Genomic DNA, 25836 nt, shown 5'->3' on the forward strand with positions numbered 1-25836 from the left:
AGTCGATAATTATCGAAAGTTCTCCCGGGACTATGACTTCCGGGACTTTTGCTGAAGCAATAACGTTCAGATCCTCCACTAATGCTATGCTTCTTAAGTTCTTTCCTGGGGAAGCGACTTCTAGACCCTTCTTTGGGGCTGCGTCTCTCGAGACCCCACTTGGGGATATTACTTCAAAGATCCCTTCTGGGGTTTTGCTTCTCGAGTTCCCCTCAAGAACTATGGTTTTAGAGACCCTTTCTAGGGTTGCGCTTTTCAAGTCCCTACCTGGGATAACAGCTTCTGAGACCCCTTCCGGTATGGACACCTGAACTATAATATTTGATGTCCCTCTATAAGCTAGGGCATCGGGTACCGCTCCAGCACTCTGAGCATCGGGTACCACTCCAGCACTCTGGGCATCGGGTACCGCTCCAGCACTCTGGGCATCGGGTACCGCTCCAGCACTCTGGGCATCGGGTACCGCTCCAGCACTCTGGGCATCGGGTACCGCTCCAGCACTCTGGGCATCGGGTACCGCTCCAGGACCCTGGGCATCGGGCACCACTCCAGGACCCTGGGCATCGGGCACCACTCCAGGACCCTGGGCATCGGGCACCACTCCAGGACCCTGGGCATCGGGCACCACTCCAGGACCCTGGGCATCGGGCACCACTCCAGGAACCTGGGCATCGGGCACCACTCCAGGGACTTGCAACTCCGCTTCCACAGGAACCTCAAGAGAGGAGAGAAACATTCTCTTTTGATTCCTGAATCTATAATGGGGCTCCCTTGCCCAAGGACCCCAATTATAGGACAGAGAGCTTTTTTGTGTGGGTTGTGTGACAAGTACCTCTGCCACAGTAGAGACAGGAGTAGGTCTTGTATCATGACTCAACTTGGCCAGAGGGCAAGACTCGTCACCACACTTTGGCTTGCGCAACTCACAGGTCTGCAGATAATGGCCTAAACCCCCACAATATAGGCATAAGTTTAAGTTTCTGCGACGCAGACGCTCCTCTTCTGAGAGCCTGGGCCGCAGAAAACTTTTAAACCTTTTCTCTTCAATTAAACCAGAGGATTCTCTTGTCACCATACTGTGAACAAGAGTCTCTTTAGAGATAGATGTACTCTCAACGACTTCTGGCAAAATGAGCAAGATTTTAGTCACAAGGTTTTGCAGTTGCTTTAGGGATTGCTGCAAAACTTCTAGTCGCTCTGGTCTCAAAGCACTGAATACAGAGTTCAGGGCTGCGAGAGATGCCTGCAGGGCTTGCATAGTAGACATAGGAGGATTTAAAACTAGACAAGACAAGACAAGGCAAGACAAGGCAAGGCAAGACAAGGCAAGACTAAATTTTGCTAAACAAAACAAGACTTTTTTTTTTTTTTTTAAACACCGGACTGGATTCTAAACACCGGACTGGATTCTAAACACCGGACTGGATTCTAAACACTGGACTGGATTCTAAACACTGAATTCTAGACAAGACTGGATTCTAAACACCGGATTGGATTCTGCACACTGAATTCTAGACAAGACTGGAATCTAAACACCGGATTGGATTCTGCACACTGAATTCTAGACAGGACTGGATTCTAGACTAGACACTGGACTGGGCCAAAAAAGAAAAAAAGTTTTATTTCTTTTTTGTGGTATGGCTGGTGATAATGTTAGGTTCCTGGTGCTCAGAACAAGAGAGATGTTATGAAGCGAGTCCAGAGCACCAGGACGTAACGCTGGGAAAGGGGAATGGAAAGGGAATAGCCCCTGGCGCCCTATCTCCGTTGTCTCACCCGTGCTGTCAGTACACTCCTGCGAGACTATGGTTGCTTGAGCCCATGGCAGCCGCGTTTGAAGGGCGGATTACGTCTGCCCAACTTCGATGCCCCCTCAGGTCTTAATGAGAGACAAAGAGTGAACCGAGACAGGGTGATAACAAGGGGCCCTCTGACTAAACAACAAGGCCAGGGGCTACTAACAAACCTAAAACCAAAGTATGTGCGGCTTGCCGCCAAAGGAAAAGAACAACAAAGGAAATGCTGACCACACGCCGACACAATACTTTTGTGTACCGGCGGTGACAGCATAAGCAGAACCCTCTGCAAAACACCAGTGACAGAAATAATAAGGGAATACAGCGGCCTAGGCCGACGGACGCGGCCGTGCCGCTACTCACGGAACCGGTACGAATACTGGCAAACGGACAGGAACTCCCAATGCTGCTGACACAGACTCTCAGAACTGGAGGACAGGCAGAATCCCAAACGACAGACCGGTGGACACCAAGAAGCCAGAAACTTGCACAGGCAACGGTACTGGACCTCAGGACAGGAACGCCTCACGGCAGGACACGGGATCAGACATAGGAATCGACACAGGGACTGACACAGGAATCGACACAGGAAGCTCAGGAACTAGCAGGAACCAAGCTCAGAACTCAAGCAGACTGAAAACCCAGAAATATCACCAGCATCTGTGAATTGCAAACAGCCAGCATATAACAGAGAGGCCTAATTAATAATCCCATGCAGCTGCCTTGTTGCATGACTCTAAACTGACAAGATGCAATTAGCAGCCAGGTGAGGCTGAACACATGAGAACAAGCTGCAATTACACAGACTCACCAGCGGCAGCAGACAAGAGTATTCTAAAACAGAGCAACGGGAAATCCTGGCATGCAAGACAACTTTATAAACATAAAATAGGAATGAACCACTACCTGTGGTTCATAACAATATCCCCTCCTTAAGGGTGAGCTCCGAGCACCCCATGACACCCACGGGGAACATAAACAGAAGTATAACATAAAATACAGAACAAAAATGCAAAACAGGAATGAGCCACAGCCGTGGCTCATAACACAACTATAGAAAAAGCATTGTTTGTCTTAGTCGTATTTGTCGACTTAAGCAAGATCCTTTCCGGGAGTGCTCTAGAGCGGATGGCCCAGTTTGATAGGATGGGGATTTGGTGCATTGAAATTTCAATGCCGTGACATTTTGCTGGGATTCCTGACTATGCATCGCTAAGGACATAGGGGGGTATTCAAATAGCTCCGGTAATCTCAGAGCTATTGAATTCACCCCATGCCTATTTAATTGACATTCATTGTCGACAATGCCTTTTCACTTTTTCTTTGTGAAAAGGCATTGTCAAAAAATGCCACAAACTCTTCTAAAATGGCCCGTGTCTTCACCGGTGCAGGTGAGAAAGCATGTGGATTTGCCGATCCACATGTTTTTTGCTCCTGCTGAATTTTTTGCCTAGGCGAAAAAATGGCTCTGCTATTGAATAGGGTGAATCCCCCTTCACCCTAAAAACGGCGAAAAGTCCTAACTGACATGTTACAGGCCATGGGCGGAATGTACTAAAGCCTAAAATGTGATAAAAACCCAGAAAATCAGGGTTTACCCCATTTCCATATGTACAGTACCAAGCTCCAGAATGCGATGCATTCCGGAGCTTTAACCCAATGGGTAATGCTGTCTTCAGGTGACGTTACCCAATGAGAGCTGCCCTTTGCGATACTAATTGCATATGTACGTAAATATGTGGTTTGTAGGTCCGCAGTAAGTGGCAGGATGTACCGCACCATGGATGCAATGCTTAGTACTTCCCACCCTGTGTTTGAAAAATGACACTTCAGGAGCTGTTTGGCTGATACTTTATCTCAGTCCACTTTATCCCTCTCTAAGGCTTAGTACATATACTCCACAGTTGTCTACCCTTTTACATCCTGCATGGTAGTCACCCTACAGGTTCGCTGTGGAGTCTCCCGCTGTCCTGCATTGTATATCAATACTTTGACACATCAGGCAGCAAGTCTGGATTTGGCAGGGGAGGGGCATGGGCCAGATGAACCTGCCACCTGCCACAAACCCCAACCCTGCACCAACTGCTTCCCCCACCCACCCAGAGTTATGCATCATCTGACCAGGATGTAGCTGAGACAGGAGACTGCAAGGACACCCTCTCTTTTCAATCAGCGCTGCTCCAGTGAGTACTGCTTATCAGCAGGGACACTGGGAATGGGAGATGGGAGGGTACTCTTTACCCAGGCCCGGGCTTGTTGGAAGGGCACTGGTCAGTTGCTGTCTGCAAGTGTGTGCTGAGTGCTGACAGTTAGAGCATTGTTCTCGGCACATACAGGCTGTGGCTCCCTCCCCATTTAACTCAATGTGTGGATGAGTCTGTCTCCGCGGACAGCTTCCTGGACTGCCTGACAGACTGTACTAAAACGCTGCTCCCTCTGCTGCTGCAGAGCTTCTGTCTCACTGAGCTCCAGTATTTTATCTCCCATCCCTCTGTGCCGCTCCATACTCTGCACTCCTGCCCTCTCAGGGCAGGTGGCCAGTGCCCTCCCCCCCAGCACTTTCATAAGTTATTTCACTACTGTGGAAGGTACTCTGCAGCTGCAGCCTTCAGGGTGGCAACAGCTTAGTGCCTGATGTGCCACTGCTGGTTATTCCCATGTTGGGGACTGGTGGTGTCCTTCCTACATGTACACTGACAGCCCTCTATATACTGTATACCACTAGAAGGGAGATCTGGTTGGGACACCTGAAAAGCTGGCTAAAAGGGACAATATGAGGTGCCAGCACAATTACACCCCAGCACAGCTCTGGGCAGACTGTGATACATGGTGCACGGATGACCAAAACATGTACTGTACTGCTGAAGGGGACTAATGTCATCCTTTACAGCTCACAACACCCTCCTTATGCAAAAAAAAAAATATTTATTTTTTCATTTAGTTTTTACCTGCTACTGCAGAACACATTCCTGAGTAGGAATAGAAATGCCTATAGGTGGCTCTAGATATGCCCATTGGGTGGAGCATGACACTTGTGACAGATACTACTGCAAACTACAGTATGATCTCCCTGAAATTACTGTACTTTTCAAAGTAGGCAAGTACAATATGGCTAGAGATAGGGCCAAAGCGAACATCACTGCTCCTTTTCCCGCTTATTTCTCATTTCTCATGGTGTTCAGGAGAGTGGCCCACCTTTCTGGGAGCTGGTAGACTGCCCTCAAAATCAAGAGTCTCTTGGCAGGACTGGGGAGTGGGCTTGTATAGCATAATACTACTATGGATGTAAATATGCTTTTACTGCATGCACTTTTATTGGAGTCATTTACACCCATTTTGGGACCAACTCTGCATCAAGTTTATATGTAAAATGAATTACTTTATAATATCAAATTTAAATTGAAGTACTGTATATATTGGGCATGAAATGCTGTTGTAGCCAGGATATCAGGCTATTAATATAAGGGATGTATAAAATGTATAAAATATATGTATGTACAGATATGTATAAGTTTTTATTATTATATAATGTATAGTGAGTAGTGTATTGTACACATATTCATGATACAGTACTGTTAGGCATTTGGACCCAGTAGTGCTGTGGATGCTTGTTTGTCAGGGTTGCATGAGGCAGCAGCAGTTAGTAGGAGAGAAGGTTCTGGAAGCCCCATGAGTGCATACAGCTGCAGCTTACTGAGGGGGAATATCGCGTGGCAATGGCGGGAAAAGGGACAGAACGAGGTCAGCGCGAGCCAGTCTAATAGGGGGTATAAATACGGCTGACAGCTGGTGCAGAGCCAGTCTGCTGATACCCCAGCCAGCGTGTGCAGTCAGTCCTCAGGGCACCACTGAAAGAGCTGTATGCTGTAAACATACAGCGACGCCGCTGAGACTGGTTAGCATCACCCAGGTTGGGCTTACCTAGAGCCAGAGGCGGTGTAGCAGAGGCGGAGTGTGAGGAGGGAGCCTGCTAACGCACTGTGGCACTTCCGCTGGGAGGCGCAACAGGAGGAGGCAGAGGCGCTCCAGTCTGTGAAGGTAGCCAGAGGGAGCGTAGGCAGCGGGCAGCGCGAGCGTCATATCCCCTTTGCAACGGAGGGGGAGTTTACCCACCCAAGATGATGCCATCAGCGGGGACAGGCCAGACCCTGTAGAGTGCTCATCATCAGTCTGGGAGGAGTCGGGAGAGTGCCTACCCTGCACTATCCTGTTATGATGACGTCGAGAGGATAGTAAGGAAGTGAACCAGTGCAAAAGTTGCCCCATCATCCAATCAGCAGCTCTGTATCATTTTCTAGTATGCAAATTATAGTTGTTACTTTAGTGCTGATTAGTTGCCATGGGCAATTATCACTGCTTAGTAAATGTCCCCCTAAGTGAGAGAATACAGCACCAGTACCACACACCCACCTAGCCTCTCACAGACTAACTGTACAGTATAGAGCCAGCCTTTGGAGGATAAAGTTAAAGTGGTAATAATCAGCAGCAGCCCTGCTTAAGTAAAGTAAAACCCAGTATTTACCTATAAAGGAACCTTAACTGGATAAAGAAATACTGCATCATATTTGTATTCAATATACATATATACACATTGAGACTGAAGGATAAAGGATATAATGCATCATAGACATAGAGAATACAGTTATTGTGCTAAATTAATATATGTATAAGTATTTTCAAGCAGCAGCAATATTCTACTTAAGAAACTAAAGTGTACAAATTATAATATTACTACTGTAGAATAGACTTTTGTTAAAAGGCATGCAAAGCTTATGAGGTAAAAGACTGAAATCCAGGTCTCATCAAGCATATCTCATATACCAGGAGAACATTTAGTATGGATATCAAAAGCAATATATATCAATATATCTGCATTTGTTATTGAGGCGTTACAAAGGAGGCCTGGCTAGATTAATAATATACTGTATCTTTCATTTGAGACTGCTTAGTAAATACCCCTTTCCCATCTCCAATGCCGGCTCCCACCCGGGAATTAGAAACGGGTCCTTCCCGGATGGGATCCGGCATTGGAGACTCTCCTACCTCTTTCTGCTGGCTTCCAGACCCGGCATATTGCCGGGTCGGTTGCCATAGCGGCAGGGGGCGGAGCTGGCAGCAGGGGCGGAGGTGGAGGCGGCCTGGGAGATGAGCTGATCTCAGCGCTGCCTCTCCCTATCTTGTAAACAGGTCCCGGATCGGCTCTACCCAGGAATACGTTTACAGAGCCACTGGCCCGGTATTGAACCCGGGAATTACACTGTTTATAACCCGGGTTGAATTACCTGGTCAGGCGACCCGGGAAATCCGACATGGCGCTTTCACACCGCATACTGACCCGTGTCGACCCGGCAATATGCCGGGTCGATACAGGGTTATTTGTGCGGTGTGAAAGGGGTATAAGTGAGACTGTAATAGCTACTGCCAGCTGGAAAAGAAACAAGTGTAGCAAAGTGCTGAGTTCTATACAGACAAATGCAGATAGGGAACTGAGCCATTACATCTATCTGTATTAATATTATAATAACCTGTATTAATATTATAATAATTCAGGAAGCAAGGATAATAACCTCGTCAGGACAATTTAATAACTGCCAAAATAGTGGTGCAGATATTGGTGGTCAATCCGAGTTGTTCGCTCGCTAGCTGCTTTTAGCAGCATTGCAAACGCTAGGCCGCCGCCCTCTGGGAATGTATCTTAGCTTAGCAGAATAGCGAACGAAAGATTAGCAGAACTGATACTAAATAATTTCCTGCAGTTTCTGAGTAGCTCCAGACCTACTCCTAGATTGCGATCACCTCAGTCCGTTTAGTTCCTGGTTTGACATCACAAACACGCCCTGCGTTCGACCAGCCACTCCTGCGTTTTTACCTGGCACGCCTGCGTTTTTTAGCACACTCCCTGAAAACGGGCAGTTTCCACCCAGAAACACCAACTTCCTGTCAATCATACTACGATCACTCGAGCGATGAAAAAACGTTGCTCGAGCTTGTGTAAATCTACAAAGTTTTGTGTGAAAGTACTTAGCGCATGCGCGCTGCGTACCATGCGCATTTTTGCAGTTTTTTCACTTGATCACTGCACTGCGAAAATTGGCAGCGAGCGAACAACTCGGAATGACCACCTTAGTCAGATATTTAGGAACATCAAACATTTATAAGTATATTTTTTCTAATGTGAAAGGAGGACTAGCATCGTCAAGGGACTTATCCTTTATACTACCTTGGACACAACTATATATATATATATATATATATATATATATATATATATATATAATCTTTATGGGCTCCAACATGTGCACTTTAAATTTTAGTGTACCCAGGTCATTCATTCTCATTTGAGAAAAGGAGAGTTTTTTTGTATTGCATGCAATAATTACCTGTATAGGTATTAAGGGAAAATATTAAATGTATTGTATTTATTTATGTTTTCCTGATTATATTAGTATGCAATGCTAAAGTGACATTGTAGCATTAAAATATTATACCTACCATTTACCTTGTAATGTGGAATTCGATCCCTGGAATCTGGAAAAATAAAGAAGAACAGGTATAATATAAATGGTGTATGTGTAAGCAAATTGAATAAGTATACACATATACAATTAGTGAAAGGCATACCCAGGCAAGCCATTATTTAGCTTGGGTAGAGGCACATTTAAATATATATACACTGTAACTACTTCCTAAACAATACATACTAAGGGATAGGAAAGGAAGGAGGGTTACACTGCCTAACACTTCCCTGGATAATAGATTAGTCTTTAAAGGCTAAAAATACAGGAAAGAAATGTCAAATGATGATAAACTTTCTTTGGCCATGTTTCCCCATTTCCTTTTCACAATATAGTATTTTTAACTGAATAGGAGTCAATAATGTATAATTTTATTTCATGGCAGGTACATAAATGCGTTAGAGCCTACCGTATCCTACTTCACTGGCGCCCTGAGCTTCAGAGAAATCGTGAAAGAAAATGATCTGAAAAAGGTCATAGGAAACTCAAATCGAAAAAGCAATGGTATGAAATTAAATTGGATATGTTGAAAACAATTAAGTAACAGGGCATGCATTATGCGAAGTATATAAGTATAAATGAATATGTATACTGTATCCACTTTTTAAAATGGCAGACAGCCCCTACAATAGCCCCATCAAAGAGCTAGGAAAGATATGAAATATTATTCAATGAATACAGAGCAGACTGTAGATAACATAAAGCTACAGTATATTAATGGTACAAATACAGAACCTTATTTATCACAATCCATATCGATAAATTATTTTTGCCTACATCCCCAATAGGAAAATTAAACTTTTCACATGAATTTCGCAAATAATGTATCTTATGCTATCACTCTGATTCTGGATTTTGCCATTGGGCTGTGCTTGCGTCAGTGGGGGCCTGTGGCGGGGATGCTAAGAAACCCCACTTCTGTAAAATATGTGGAAAAGTAGTCCATAGGCTTCTGTTGGCTAAATCTGTCTTCAGCCCTGGCCTTCTTCACCTGGGGATTGGTAAATCCGCATTTCAGATCTTGGTAAATCTGATAGTTTAGCAGCCTCTGTAGAGTTCCATGGGGGCTCCTTTACACTCGGAAATGGAGAGACTATGGCAGATAGAGATATTTGCTGCATTCTCTTCTTCTTAAATATCAATATACTTTAATACATGTGCCCCAGTGTTTTAAATTATGCTGAAATACAGTTGGGTATCCTTCCAGAACTACTAGAAAACAAATTGCTGCTACTACTACTACTACTACTACTACTACTACTACTACTGTATTTTCCAGTACAGTAAAGTACTTTAAATAATAGTCAACTCTTTGACTCACCATATTTTTGCCTTATTTAAGTTATTATAGCTTTGTCAAGATGCAAATGAGTTCCAATGGAAAACGTGTTAAGTAGTAAATTAGCTCAGTGCTACAGTGAATGCTTCTCTATCTGAAAGATAATCTGTGTGTTAGATTTTCCATTTTTATCATAGGATATAAAATTAGTATTATGTACCACTGAACTGATTTGGCCATGCAAATAATTATTCTACACCTTTATACATCTGCAATCTGTTTGATCACAAGAGAAGCTGGGGTAAAATAAAGGGGTTAATTTAAAAAAAAAAAAAAAAAGAATCCTCATAAAATGATGTATTAGTGAAGCAAATGTTTCATAGTAAATGAGGATACGGTCTACTTTTATGCAAATAAAATAGAGTCTTGGAGGTATATTTACTAAAATTCGTATTTGTGTCGATTTGGAGGGAGATTAAACACGAATGACATCGAATGTGTGAATTTGCAACTGTTTGCATTTTTTACGCCACATTTACTAAGCTGTCGTATTCTGCATTTTCGTTTTTTCCGATGTCTATGTCATTCGTAATTTCGGCCAGTGTTTTACGGGAGTGAATAGTAAAACACTGCCGACATTAACACAATGAATCTCGGCCGGATCTGTGAGATCCGTGCAGGGCTTCATTGTGCACCTTTACAAAAAAAAGAAAGTGTTAAAAATCTAGAAAAAAAATGCGTGGGGTCCCCCCTCCTAAGCAAAACCAGCCTCGGGCTCTTTGAGCCGGTCCTGGTTGAAAAAATATGGGGCAAAAATTGACAGGGGTTCCCCCATATTTGATCAACCAGCACCGGGCTCTGCGTCTGGTCCTGGTGCAAAAAATACGGGGGACAAAAAACGTAGGGGTCCCCCGTATTTTTTGAACCAGCACCGGGCTCCACTAGTCAGAGAGATAATGCCACAGCCGGGGGACACTTTTATATCGGTCCCTGCGGCCCTGGCATTAAATCACTAACTAGTCACCCCTGGCCGGGGTACCCTGGAGTGGGGACCCCTTAAATCAAGGGGTCCCCCCCTCCAGCCACCCAAGGGCCAGGGGTGAAGCCCGAGGCTGTCCCCCCCATCCAAGGGCTGCAGATGGGGTGCTGATAGCCATGTGTAAAAATAAGAATATTGTTTTTTGTAGCAGTACTACAAGTCCCAGCAAGCCTCCTCTGCAAGCTGGTTCTTGGAGAACCACAAGTACCAGCATGCGGTGGAAAAACGGGCCCGCTGGTACCTGTAGTACTACTACAAAAAAATACCCAAATAAAAACAGAACTCACACACCTTGAAAGTAAAACTTTATTACATACATGCACACCTACATTCATACATACTTACCTATGTTCACATGAGGTTCGGTCCACTTCTCCAAGTAGAATCCATGGGGTACCTGTGAATAAAATTATACTCACAAAAATCCAGTGTAGATCGGTCCTCTTCTGAGCTTGTAATCCACGTACTTGGCAAAAAAACAAACCGAAAAATCCGACCCACGCACTGAAAGGGGTCCCATGTTTACACATGGGACCCCTTTCCCTGACTGCCGAGACCCCCCGTGACTCCTGTCACAGTGGGTCCCTTCAGCCAATCAGGGAGCGCCACGTCGTGGCACTCTCCTGATTGGCTGTGCGCTCCTGAGCTGTCAGTCAGGCTGCGCACGGCAGAGATACAATGCAGCGCATAGGCGCTCCATTGTATCCAATGGTGGGAACTTTGCAGTCAGCAGTGAGGTTACTCGCGGTCAACCGCTGACCGCAAAGTTCCCACCATTGGATACAATGGAGCGCCTATGCGCTACATTGTATCTCTGCCGTGCGCAGCCTGACTGACAGCTCAGGAGCGCACAGCCAATCAGGAGAGTGCCACGACGTGGCGCTCCCTGATTGGCTGAAGGGACCCTCTGTGACAGGAGTCACGGGGGGTCTCGGCAGTCGGGGAAAGGGGTCCCATGTGTAAACATGGGACCCCTTTCAGTGCGTGGGTCGGGTTTTTCGGTTTGTTTTTTTGCAAAGTATGTGGATTACAAGCTTAGAAGAGGACCGATCTACACTGGATTTTTGTGAGTATAATTTTATTCAGAGGTACCCCATGGATTCTACTTGGAGAAGTGGACCGACCCTCGTGTGAACATAGGTAAGTATGTGTGAATGTAGGTGTGCATGTATGTAATAAAGTTTTACTTTCAGGGTGTGTGAGTTCTGTTTTTATTTGGGTATTTTTTTTGTAGTAGTACTACAGGTACCAGCGGGCCCGTTTTTCCACTGCATGCTGGTACTTGTGGTTCTCCAAGAACCAGCTTGCGGGGGAGGCTTGCTGGGACTTGTAGTACTGCTACAAAAAACAATATTCTTATTTTTACACATAGCTATCAGCACCCCATCCGCAGCCCTTGGATGGGGGGGACAGCCTCGGGCTTCACCCCTGGCCCTTGGGTGGCTGGATGGGGGGGACCCCTTGATTTAAGGGGCCCCCACTCCTCCAGGGTACCCCGGCCAGGGGTGACTAGTTAGTGATTTAATGCCAAGGCCGCAGGGACCGATATAAAAGTGTCCCCCGGCTGTGGCATTATCTCTCTGACTAGTGGAGCCCGGTGCTGGTTCAAAAAATACGGGGGACCCCTATGTTTTTTGTCCCCCGTATTTTTTGCACCAGGACCAGGCGCAGAGCCTGGTGCTGGTTGATAAAATATGGGGGAACCCCTGTCAATTTTTTCGCCATATTTTTTCAACCAGGACCGGCTCAAAGAGCCCGAGGCTGGTTTTGCTTAGGAGGGGGGACCCCACGCATTTTTATTTTATTTTTTTTAACAGTTTCCCACCCCTTCCCACTGATAAACATGCACGGATCTCATGGATCCGTGCATGACTATCAGAACACGGTAAAAAAAAGCAGGTCTATTTTAAAACTGCTTTTTTTTTAAGAATTGTATTTTTTCACGGCAGTGTTTGGCTATTGCCGGCAGTGTTTAGTGTTTGTGAAATAGAATTTTTAGTAAATTACCGAGTTGTATGAAATAACAGGCGTATTTGACCGATGGTGTATTCATTCATATTTTTTTTCTTTGACTTCCAAAAAAATACGAATGCCCTCATCACTGCCGAGATTTGAGTTTAGTAAATTCCCGAGATGACACTTTGAAGAAAAAACACAAAATCGGTCAAAATCGGGAGCTTAGTAAATATACCCCTTGGAAACAAATTCTAAATGGTTTACAAATCTATTTCTTTCTACAGTACTTCTCATGTGCGGCTCACCCACTGAGGTTAAAAAGGTAAAAGACACAGTGGAAATTCCTGAAGAAATGGTTGTAATTCTCCTTGATATTTTCAAGTAAGTATTTATCCATAATGTAGGATTGAAATATGAAGTTTTATAGACGCTGGTCACACTCACTGGGAGCAAATACGTTTTCTGGTTGCTGGGATGAAAATGAATGGAAAACAAATTGTAAGATCTGTCGGCCTGATTCAGGTTTATGAGCAAAGCAGAAACACACACAAGTGGGAAAAACTATGTTACACTGCAGGTGGGGCAGATGTAATGTGCAGAAATTTAGATTTGGGTGGGTTATATTGTTTCTGTGCAAGGTAAATACTGGCTGCTTTCGCATGTAGCCCACCAATGTTACCTTTAGTTTTACACTGCAATTTAGATTTTGGTTTGAACACACCCCACCCAAATCTAAATCTTTCTGCCCTATCTGCAGTGCAACGTGTTTTTGCCTAGTTGTGTGCTTTTGTGCTTTGCTTACATCCAGGATCAGGCCCTATATACACTGAGTGGCAAAATTATTTATAACCACTGAGTTATTTCTTTGTTGGAACACATTTTGCTCTTTATACAGCTTGAATTCTTTTAGGCATGGATTCCACTAACTGCCGGTATGTTATAAATGTGCTCTCTGTCTATAACACACTGTGAACTAGACAAGCTTATATTTGATATAATTAAAGTATTTTTGTGAGTGCAAGAAAAATAGTGTATCTTTGAATATTATATGTACTTTGGATGCTCCAGGCACCCACATTTCAGTCTGTACAGCAGCTCAGAGCATCCTCAGGACGCTTCAGGCAGTGCTGTTCTCCGACGCCCCCTCTGCATGACATCATGACGTCATCTTCTCAGGGGGTGGCACAGGTTGCACTGCCAACCTATTACGCTGCTGGACAAAGATGTCCAAGTGCTATGAAACGATTCACAATTACTCTGTTTCATTACAAGTGTATATATTATTTCTGTGACATAAATTTTGTTAAGCCAAACATTATCCATGGAACTAAAGGATTGCAAGTGTGCAACATCTAACTATCTTGTCACGTTCTTCCCACAGCCCAGAGTATTATGAAGACAGCAGCTTTCCGAACTACATGAATAATGTGTTAGTGCTGACATTGCCTCAGTCCAATTTCAGTGGACTTTCTGATAATTATAGCACCAATCAACTGGTAAGTTCCTGCATCTCTCTATATATTAGTCTCCTACAGTATATCTAATTACTACAGTGGTGCTCAGCATTCTGAGTGGGGCCCAGATTAGGTTCTGCATCAGGATCCAGGAGCCATTAGTTACACCATAGACATAAAAAAGAAACAGGGCCTATGACAATATTTGGTATATAGTTATCATAAATTTAATTGGTCAGCAGATAATATAAGCATTTAAACTGCAACAATTATCTCTGGAAACACACACACACACACACACACACACACACACACACACACATATATATATATATATATATATATATATATATGAAATTAGTGTGTGTTCGTCTGTGTAGGTAGACAGGGTGTTATTGGGTACTCGGGAAGAAGGAGCTGGGATACCCTGGTTGTCGTCTGGACTGCTCCGGGAAACATGGCAGTGTCTGACTGCTATGTAACCCTGACCTTCTAAGCTGATACTACAGTTCCTTAGCAGTCACTGTGCTGCCAGGTTCAGAGAGCAGCACGGCTGGTCCCAGGAAGGTTACCACAGCAGTGGCAGCCTTACAGTAATGAGTGCCCAGAGCTGCAACATCGATAAGTGGGTGTGGCTGTCACAGTGTGTTACAGGGAGGCGATCGCCCTCATAGCCCCACCCTAAATCCGCCAATGTATTCATCCTAATATAAAATTAATGTAAATCATGATATTGTAAATTAATATAAAATACAGAAAGCTAAATATATAATTAAGTTATATAATTGCAAATATCATACAAAGCACATAATTTATATACTGGGCATGTGTTTAATATATATATATATATATATATATATATAGTGGTGATATGGTCAATTAGCTCAGTAGATAGTTGTATTGGTGCAGGGTCTAAGCTTTTGGATCAGGTTCCAAACACAGCTTTTCTTGTGAATAAATGAACTTGTGCTTTACTGTCAGTATTCAACATAAATGAACAGAAAATAACAAATAGCCTAGCCACTGTGTAGGGTACTATGCCCCTATACCGGTAGCTCGTCTGCATCACAAAGTCTCAAACTTCATTCCAGTCCTGTCTCTCACAAGTGTAGTTAGCCTGGCCATTGGCTTCTCACTTCTCAGCTTTACCTGCTACCTGCCGACATAACACAGGCTCTGGCCTGGCTTGGCTGGCTGCTACAGCTTCTCAATAGTCTCACAGTCTTTAGCATTTTAGTGTTCTCCCTACCTCCTGTAGATAAGAACCCCAGGTTCCTAGCCCGCAGACATACTGGACTCTGACTACAGTTCCACTTGAACCCAAAATGACATCCTCACCTGGGCTGTGTGCAAAGTGCAGCCTCTAGTTGTGGTCACAGACCCCTTTTATTCCCTGTGTGGGTGGATCTCCCCAGCTCCACACTGAATACATGTGTCAGTAGTGCAATTTACCTTCATACTGCCAAACAGCCCCCTTCCCAGCTTGAAAACCCCTGGGTTGAATGACAGTCTTCTTATCAGGGCCTTTCACCACTCTCCAAAACTTTCCAGACTTATCTGACATCTGGTGGTCTCCTCATCCAAGTTCCTACATCTCTTCTTTTTTCTCACTTTATGGTATGACTTGAACTCCCTGATTTCAATATGCAGCACTTGAGATTCATTCTTGGATACCACGTCAGTCATTAAGAATTTGAAGTAACTTTTCCCAAAGTGACATACTTCATCTTCACTCTTGTCAAATGCATCTAAATCAAGCAATTTATTTTCCTCAGAATCTTCTGGTACAGCTTTTCCTTAGTTTCTTCACAACCAAGTAAAGGTTTCTCTTTCTCAAACCTCTTAAAGGCACAACCATTGGCCAACTACTGTTTGTAACATCTTTAACCTTCAGCCTTGAAGCATGGTATTAGCTTCACTGGTAACACGTCACCATATTGGCTACTGTCATGCTTCACTAGTAACTATTAACTGGTAAAGAGTCACTATTATACTGAATGCCACCAGCATCATAATCCTCAGTCCTTGGCTTTTACGTCAGAGGACATACTGGCACTGCCAAACTCAGATTCTTGACTCTCTTGTCCACTTAATATGCTTGAAAGTTCATTCCAGTGATCCACAAACTTCATCTCATGCTTTTGATGGCTATCTACCACTTCAACAAGGCTCATATCTCTGGGATCTTCTGAAGTATCCATTTTTTGGGCCTTGAAAATACGCTGAACAACTTTAACATGTACCATAAGCACAGCTTCACTCTCCACAGAGGCCTTTATTTTTCAGATTCGGTTTAGCTGATTTTCTTGCTACAAGCTTTGTAATGTTAGACCACTTCCTCACAGACAAATTCAGCTGCATTGCAAGTTCCATCCTGGTTGCACAAAGACACTGTTTCACGTAAAAGAATATTACAGTCTCTTTATAAGACTGTCAATATTAACTTTCTTTAATGTTCTGCTTTCCACTGCAAAGCAATGTGATTGCGTCATATTCACATCACTCTGATCACATGGCGACATCAGAGTCTCATCCTTGGAAACTATCAATATTTCTGTAGACTTTTGTACATCCTGTACCTTTGACTCAAGCAGGGATGGACTGGAGTCCGAATTCGACACTGGCATGTGCGTGCACATGTGCACCTGAGGCACGCGCACATGCCAGGGGTGCGCTCATTGTGTAAGGGAGCGTGCGGGCACTAAAGTCAGGGGCGTGCCGCGAGTCAGAGGGGCATGGACTCGCGGCACACCTCCATTTCTATTGAGACAGGAGGGGAGGCGGGGGAGTGGCCAGAGCAGAGAGCCGGAGGATGCGCTGTGCATGGCCTTCCCAGCTCTCTGTCTGATAGGACCAGCCCACAAGTCCATCGGCCCTTCTGGCATTTACCAGTAGTGCCAGATGGGCAGTCTGGCCCTGGACTCAAGGGACAAACAATCACCATCTGTATTTGTCAGTTCTTTATCACCAACTTTAGACACAGCTTTGTTATCTGGAACTGTAACCCTTTGAGAAGACCTCACTCCTTCAACTATAACTGGAATCTGAATGTCACTGCAAGGTACAGTACCTCACACACTACCGCAACACAGTCCTTTGGGGAGTTTGTCTGAGTTTTGTCTGCCGTTCATTATATAAGACACTCTGCATCGGTAGCATATCAATCTTCACTCCAGCCTTTTCAGTATCAAGCTGTAGTAGCTGCTTTTATTTATGTACTTCTGTGACACTAGGTTCAGTTAAGACATCGGATGCTCTCTTGGGTCCAGGATCCAATTTCAGAGTGTTGTCCAACTTCTTTTCCTCTTCTGCTATTGCAGAGAGCTGCTCTTCTAGCTGGGTGATATTTCCCATGGCACTTTCCAACTTGTTCTCAGACTGCAGAAGATTGCTCTCCATATCTTCAAATTCAGCAAGTCTCAACTTTTATCTAGCTATTTCAGACTCTGACACTTTAATTTACACTGAAGCTCCAGTTCTCCGGCATTAATTTTCATTTGGAGATTTAGCAACTGGTTCTGTGTACTTAGACATTTTTCAAGGTTCTCACTCTGTCCTTGCAGTTCCCGGATCCATGTGTTATCGCTGAAAATGCTGATAACAGGTCTCTGAGGGCTGCACACACAAAGCCTATCTCGATAAGTGCCAGTGGTAATTGGATAGCCCCAGGGGATCCATTAGCTGCGGTAATTTACCACAGCTATTAGTATATCCCCAATAATTTATTTTAATTAATTATTAATAAATTACTACAGACATGCATACTATTTAACATTTCTCTGTACTTGTAAGCGGATGCAATCAATTTTCCGGCTGTCGTGATCCTGGTGGTCATGATACTAATGCCAGAATCCAGACAGCCGACAATACCGACAGCCGGAATCCCGGCGTGCAGGGACTATTCTCAGTCGTGGGTGTCCACGACATCCTTACATTGAGAATAGAACCTGTGGCAAGCGTAGCAAGCCACCGAGACCGCAGCGTGGTGAGTGTAGCGAGCCTGCAAGGGAACTCGTACCATTCGCCCCACTGCTGGCATTCTGGTGGGCGTGATGCCGCTGTCGGGATCTTGACAGCCGGCATCCCGCCCGCTGGGCAATAGTATGTATTCTCTTGTAAAAAGTTATATATAGACTTTTCCACACAGTCATTTGTGAAAATAGCTCTCTGATCATTGGGTACACTAGGGTAAGGTAACAGGTCAGTTCGATGATATGCATTTACATTTCAAATAAAATAATGCATAATAATATTTTTCTGCATTTCAGCTAAAAGATGATTATGCTACAGGATACCTGGATGGGGTGCTAATGTTTGGCCATGTCCTGAAGAAGTTTCTCAACACTAAAGACATCAACCAAAAATTTACTTTCATTTCTGAGTTTCGGAACATGTCTATTGAAGGTGAACTTACATATCATAGTATCATTTTATTCACAGAGAGCACAACAATCCAAAAAGTTCCCTGTTCATGATGTTTTTATATTACAAACTCATTTCAAAACACAATATAAACATTATGGGTCTTCTGGCATAAATGAAATAAAATTATATCACGTGAATATCCATAGTAAAAAAAAAATCAGAGCCGTAACTAGACATTTTAGTGCCCTGTGCCAGAAAGAGTGCTGGTGCCCTCCCCCATATTCTGAATAGGGAAAGAGGGCACAATTCCTTCTTCACCTTACATCACACACTAGTGAGCCTTATTCACGTTACATCTCACAGTAATACCCCTTGTACACATTGCCCCACAAAATAATACTCCTTATACACATTACACCACACAGTAGAACCCCTTATTCACATTAGGGGGGTAATTCCAAGTTGATCACAGCAGGAATTTTGTTAGCAGTTGGGCAAAACCATGTGCACTGCAGGGGAGGCAGATATAACATGTGCAGAAAGAGTTAGATTTGAGTGGGTTATTTTATTTCTGTGCAGGGTAAATACCGGCTGCTTTATTTTTACACTGCAAATTAGATTGCAGATTGAACACACCACACCCAAATCTAACTCTCTCTGCACATGTTAAATCTGCCTCCCCTGCAGTGCACATGGTTTTGCCCAACTGCTAACAAAATTCCTGCTGCAATCAACTTGGAATCACCCCCTATGTCATACAGTAGTGCCCCTTATTCACATTACACCACACATTAGTGCACCTTCTTCATGTTACCCCACACAATAGTGCCGCTTATACACAATGCACCACCCAGTAGTGCACCTTATTCATGTTATGCCACACAGTAGTAGCCCTTACACACAGTATGCCACACTGAGGATAGGGGGGGGGGGGGGGGGGGTGTTAAAATCTATCTACAGGTTGAGTATCCCATATCCAAATATTCCGAAATACGGACTTTTTTGAGTGAGAGTGAGATAGTGAAACCTTTGTTTTTCGATGGCTCAATGTACACAAACTTTGTTTAATACACAAAGTTATTAAAAATATTGTATTAAATGACCTTCAGGCTTTGTATATAAGGTGTATATGAAACATAAATGAATTGTGTGAATGTACACACACTTTGTTTAATGCACAAAGTTATTAAAAATATTGTATTAAATGACCTTCAGGCTTTGTATATAAGGTGTATATGAAACATAAATGAATTGTGTGAATGTACACACACTTTGTTTAATGCACAAAGTTATAAAAAATATTGGCTAAAATTACCTTCAGGCTGTGTGTGTAAGGTGTATATGTAACATAAATGCATTCTGTGCTTAGCTTTAGGTCACATCACCATGATATCTCATTATAGTATGCAATTATTCCAAAATACGGAAAAATCCCATATCCAAAATACCTCTGGTCCCAAGCATTTTGGATAAGGGAGACTCAACCTGTATTAAATTAAAGAACACTAAATTGTTGTTTTTTAATAGTTTAATTCTGATATCTCCCTCCCCTCCTGCCTAAGCCTGAACAAGCAGCACTGCAGTGTTTTTTATTGTCTGTAATTTGAACTCTAATAGTACCTCTCTAAAGTACCCCCCTTGTCCCACTCCCATAGGGTGACTCAACTGGCCACTACGCTCAGCCAGCCACTGCCTCACTGACACTGCTTCTGCCGCTCCTCAGCACTGTGGTAGAGACACAAAGTTGTATCTCCCTACACTCTGTGCAGGAGCTATAAGGTGCTCAAAGTGCTGACAGACTGACACAGCCGAGAAGGGTGTGGGCACACCACTAATAAAACATTACAGCGAGTGCCCAGCAAAAGGAAAATTGCAATGTGACTGCAATTTACCTTAGCCGCTGCCAATGCGCACACGCAGTTCAAAACATGTAGCCTTATCGTATTCCAAATTTTGGTTTACATAAGAGAACCAGCACACCACAAAATACTGAAGAAAGTCAATGCATTTATTCAGAATTGTTTTAACAGCCAGCCTATTACAGATATCAGATCAGCGTAATGTAGCTGAATCCAATAACATGGCAGCCCTGACAGCTGTGTTGTTGTGAAATATATCTTTATCTAGGATCAGTCATACAATGTAATGCAGGATAAGGAGAGTTATGGTAGACTTACCTTTGTTAACTGTCTTTCTTCAAGGTCCATAGGGTCCACATGGATAACATTGGGGTTATCGGTGGTAGGATCAGATCCTGGGAACCATACAGTTAAGCATTTTCAGATATCCCATGATGCTCCGTCCCTCTCATTATAACCCTGCCTCCATGATCAGGCAGGTCAATTTTGTTAACAAGCCCAAAGCAAGAAGCGGAAGCAGAGAGAAGGAAGACATGGTACACATAAGAACACACTCTCACAGACATGAGAAGGGAACTAGTGATCAAGGTCGCAAACCCATATAGACCAGGTGCATCAGGGTAGGTGCCCTATGGACTCTATGGACCTCAAAGAAAGTGCGTTAACAAAGGTAAGTCTACTACACTGTAACTCTCCTTTTCCCCTTTGGGTTCCATAGGGCTCCACAGGGATAATATCGGGGATGTCCTAAAGCAGTACTTCAAGAGTGGGGGCATGTCTAAGTGGATAGTAGTATCCGGCATCCAAATGATGCATCCTGGGAGGCAAATGTATCAAAGGCATAGAATCTAAGAAAGGTGTGGATAGAAGATGATGTAGCCGCCTTGCACAATTGCTCATCAGACACGCTACGGCGCGCCACCAATAAGGGTCCGACAGACCGAGTAGAATGAGCAGAGAAAGAAAATAGGACTTGAAGGCTAGCTTGAGAGTATGCTTGTGCAATTGCCAATCTAATCCATCTGGCCAGAGTCTGTTTATTAGCTGGCCAACCACGTTTGTGAAAATCATAAAGGATGAAGAGGGAATTCGATCTCCTTAACAAGCTGGTTCGGTCAATATAGATACAAAGGGCACAAACCACGTCCAAAGAACAATCTGTAGTTGAGAGATCTGAGGAGACAAAGGCCGGAACCACAATTTCTTCATTCAAATGAAAACGGGAGATGTCAATAGGCAGATAACCTGGTTTAGTGCAATGTACAGTTCTGTCCAGATTAAAAATCAGAAAAGGAGGGCAACAAGAGAGAGTGCCCAATTCAGACACCCACCTGGTCGATGCAATGGCCAGAAGGAATTAGGTCTTAGCAGTTAGCCATGTCAGGTCAACTGATTCCATAGGTTCAAAAGGAGCCCGTTGGAGGGCGTCCAGAACGACAGACAGAGCCCACGAAGCCACAGGAGGAATGTAGTGAGGCTGTACCCAGATAATGCCCTGGACGAAGGTGCAGAAATCTGTCAGTGCAGCAATCCTGCATTAAACCGTACAGACAAAGCAGAGATATGCATTTTAAGAGAAGCCAGACGAAGACCGAGGCTCAATCCCCGTTGTAGGAAGACCAGAATCCTAGAGATCCGGAAGACAGCAAGATCATAGTGTCTGGAAGCACATCACTGGAAGAAAGTATGCCATATCCGGTAGTAGATGCATGCAGAGGCCGGTTTGCGGGCCTTAAGCATGGTTTGCACTATTGGACGAAAAAAGCCTTTTGTCCTCAATATGGAAGTTTCAAGTGCCACAATGTCAAAGACAGACGTGGCAGGTCCGGGTCCAGACACGTTTCTTGAGACCCCTCTTACCTGCTCCCTGCTGGCTAGCCACGCAGTCCAGGGGTTGCCAGCAGCAGATGTGCTAGGTACATGTGTATGGGCCCCGCCGCAAGTACTCGTCTGAGGCAGTGGTCAAGCGGGAGTTTCGGCGCTGGCGTGGAGTTTTGGAGCCTGTGTGCTGGAGTCTAATAAATGTCCAGAGCTGACAGGCTCAGTGTAAAAAGAAAAAAATAAAGTATAAAAAGGCTTTGGGGCTGCCAGAGCAGCCCCCTGTAAAAGGTGCATCCACCTTCCTGCTGCACCATACAAAAAACTGACCTGTCTGAGCATGGGGGCGGGGTTATAGTGAGAGGGATCGGGGCATCCTGGAATATCTAAAAAGGCTGAACTGTATGGTGCACAGGAGCTGATCCTACCACCTATAACCCTGATGTTATCCCTGTGGAGCCCTATGGAACTCAAAGAAGAAATTGGCTTTATATATTAAATGGCTTTTTATACCAAATGGATTGACTATCTTAAGTATTTTGTGGTGTGCTGGTTCCCTTATATAAACCTATTTTTGAATACTATAAGGCTACATATCAGGGATAGATCAAGGACAAAATTACAGTGGGGGAACCATGACAGGAGAAAGGTGGGGGGGATTATCTGGTTATCTGCTCTCCAGGAAAAGTGGGCATGGAATCACAAGGACATGGCCTCAAAGGAAATGCCATATCCGTATGATGAGGAGCGGGTGATGCCTTGGAGAGGCAGATGGTGACGGGAAATAGAGGGTGATGGGGAGATAGTGACACACGGGAGAGCCAGAGTGTGAGGCAATGGGTCAAAGGAAAGATACTGTCATAAGAAACAGAGAGGCAGTGGGTGACAGAGAGAGGCAGAGGGTGACATGGAGAGGCCTCCTGTTACAGAAACATTATTAACTGTGTACATCTCTAGATAACAACCTATGTGCATAATTAATATTGTATATACTCCCCCGACAGGAAAAAAAACTCACATATCACTATGCTACATCCCCCCTACATGCCACACTACATCACTACGCTGCGTACAACTTACATGCCACACAATATCACTATGCTACTTCACCCCTACATGCTGCACTACATCACTATGCTACACATCCCCACATGTCATACTACATTACTATGCTACATTCCCTCTATATGCCACACTACATCACTATGCCACATTCCCCTACACACTGCACTACATCTCCCTATACACCACAGTACATCACTACACTACATCCCCTCTAAATGATGCACTACACCACTATGCTAGATCCCCCTACACGCCACACTACATCACTATGCTACAACCCACCTATACGCCGCACTACATCACTATACTATATCTACCCTACATGCTGCACTACATCGTAATGCTACACTACATCCCCCTACACGCTGCACTATATCACTATGCTACAACTATCTACATGCCGCACTACATCACTATGCTATATCCTTCTACAGGCCACACTACATCACTACACTACATCCTCCCTACACACCGCACTACATCACTATACCCTAACCACCCATACATGCCACACTACAACACTATGCTACATCCCCCTATACACTGCACTGCATCACTACGCTACATCTCCCTACATGCTGTACTATATCACTATGCTACATCCCCTTATTTGCCACACTACATCACTACGCTACATCCCCAATATGCATCACTACATCACTATACTACATCTCACCTACACACCATACTACATCACTACATTATGCTCCTCCCCCCCACATGCTGCACTACATCATGATGCTACACCTCCCCACATGCTGCATTACATCACTATGCTACATTCCCTCTACATGCCACACTACATCACTACGCTACATTCCCCTACACACCGCACTACATCCCCCTATACACGACACTACATCACTACACTACATCCCCCTACATGATGCACTACACCACTATGCTAGATCCCCTTACACGCCACACTACAACACTACGTTACATCCCCCTATACACCGCACTGCATCACTACACTACATCTCCCTACATGCTGCACTATATCACTATGCTACATCCCCCTACACAGCACTGTACGCTACACCTCCCCTACATGCTGCACTATGGGGGTAATTCAGACCTGATCACAGCAGCAAATTTGTTAGCAGTTGGGCAAAACCAGGTGCACTGCTGGTGGGGCAGATATAACATTTGCAGAGAGAGATTTGGGTGAGTTATTTTGTTTCTGTGCAGAGTAAATACTGGCTGCTTTATTTTTACACTGCAATTTAGATTTCAGTTTGAACACACCCCACCCGAATCTAACTCTCTCTGCACATGTTATATCTGCCCCCCCCCCCCCCCCCTGCAGTGCACATGGCTTTGCCCATCTGCTAACAAATTTGCTGCTACAATCAGGTCTGAACTACCCCCTATATCACTATGCTACATCCCCTTACATGCCACACTACATCACTACGCTACATCCCACAATACGCATCACTATAATATATCTCATCTACACACCATACTACATCACTACACTGTGCTACATCCCCACTACATGCCGCACTGCGTCTCTTTGCTATATCGGCCTACACACTGCACTACATTAATACTGTACAACCCCCCATACATGCTGCACTACATCACTACGCCCTAACCCCCCATGCATGCCATACTACAACACTATGCTACTTCCTACCACACACTGCACTGCATCACTATGCTACATCCCTCTACATGCCACACTACATCATTATGCCGCATCCCTACTACACACCTCACTACATCACTACGCTAAATCCCCCTACACACTGCACTATATCACTATACCACATCCCCCTACATGCTGCACTACATTACTATGCTACAATCCCCACATTCTGCACTACATTATTATGCTATATCTCCTCTACATGCCACACTACATCATTACACTATATCCCCCCTACACACCACTATACATCACTATGCTACATACTCCTACACACCACACTACATCACTATGCTACATCCCCATACATGCCACACTACATCACTATACTATATCTACCCTACATGCCGCACTTGATCACTATGCTACGCTACATCGCCTACATACTGCACTATATCACTATGCTACAACACCCTACATGCTGCACTACATCACTATTTTACATCCTTCCAAATGCCACACTACATCACTACACTATATCTCCCCTACACACCGCACTACCCATACATCCATACATGCCACACTACAACACAACGCTACATCCCCCTACATGCCACACTTTATCACTATGCTACTTCCTCCTACATGGCGCACTACACCATAATGCTACATCCCCCTACATGCTGCACTACATCACTATGCTACATCCCCCTACATGCCGCACTACATCATTATGCTACATCACCCTACATATCGCACTACACTACATCCCTCTACATGCTGCACTACATCACTATGCTACATCTCGCCTACACACCACTGTATGCTACATCTCCCCTACACGCTGCACTATATCACCCCCCAGGGCCGGATTAAGCCTTGAGGGTGCCCGGGGCACTTTAGACAGGGGGGCCTCAGTGGAAGGGGATGTGTGTGTATGTGTGTGTGGGGGTGTATATAAAAATGTGCATACCTCCCAACATGACCTATTCCAGGAGTGAAAAAATGCTCTTTACATGGACTTCCCTCTTAATATATGATTGTAGTCACCTTTGTTGAACTATTTAATTGATAACAGAGGGGGACCCGGGGTACA

At 44.3% G+C, this 25836-nt stretch overlaps 1 protein-coding gene and 1 long non-coding RNA gene across 2 annotated transcripts in view; one reads left to right on the forward strand and one right to left on the reverse strand.

The window, feature by feature from the left end:
- LOC134956986 (uncharacterized) overlaps positions 1–8325 on the reverse strand; it is a 36805-nt gene extending 28480 nt beyond the window's left edge. The window contains exon 1 of the long non-coding RNA XR_010186359.1: positions 8289–8325. This is a non-coding gene — a long non-coding RNA (uncharacterized LOC134956986). The remainder of the gene's footprint in view (positions 1–8288) is intronic.
- GUCY2C (guanylate cyclase 2C) overlaps positions 1–25836 on the forward strand; it is a 507960-nt gene that overhangs the window by 258450 nt on the left and 223674 nt on the right. The window contains exons 5-8 of the mRNA XM_063941528.1: positions 8697–8815; positions 12870–12966; positions 13967–14081; positions 18308–18443. Of these exons, the coding sequence (XP_063797598.1) occupies positions 8697–8815; positions 12870–12966; positions 13967–14081; positions 18308–18443 (467 nt within the window). The remainder of the gene's footprint in view (positions 1–8696; positions 8816–12869; positions 12967–13966; positions 14082–18307; positions 18444–25836) is intronic.

Source organism: Pseudophryne corroboree, chromosome 9, assembly GCF_028390025.1.
Source record: "Pseudophryne corroboree isolate aPseCor3 chromosome 9, aPseCor3.hap2, whole genome shotgun sequence".
Classification (NCBI taxonomy): Eukaryota; Metazoa; Chordata; class Amphibia; order Anura; family Myobatrachidae; genus Pseudophryne; species Pseudophryne corroboree.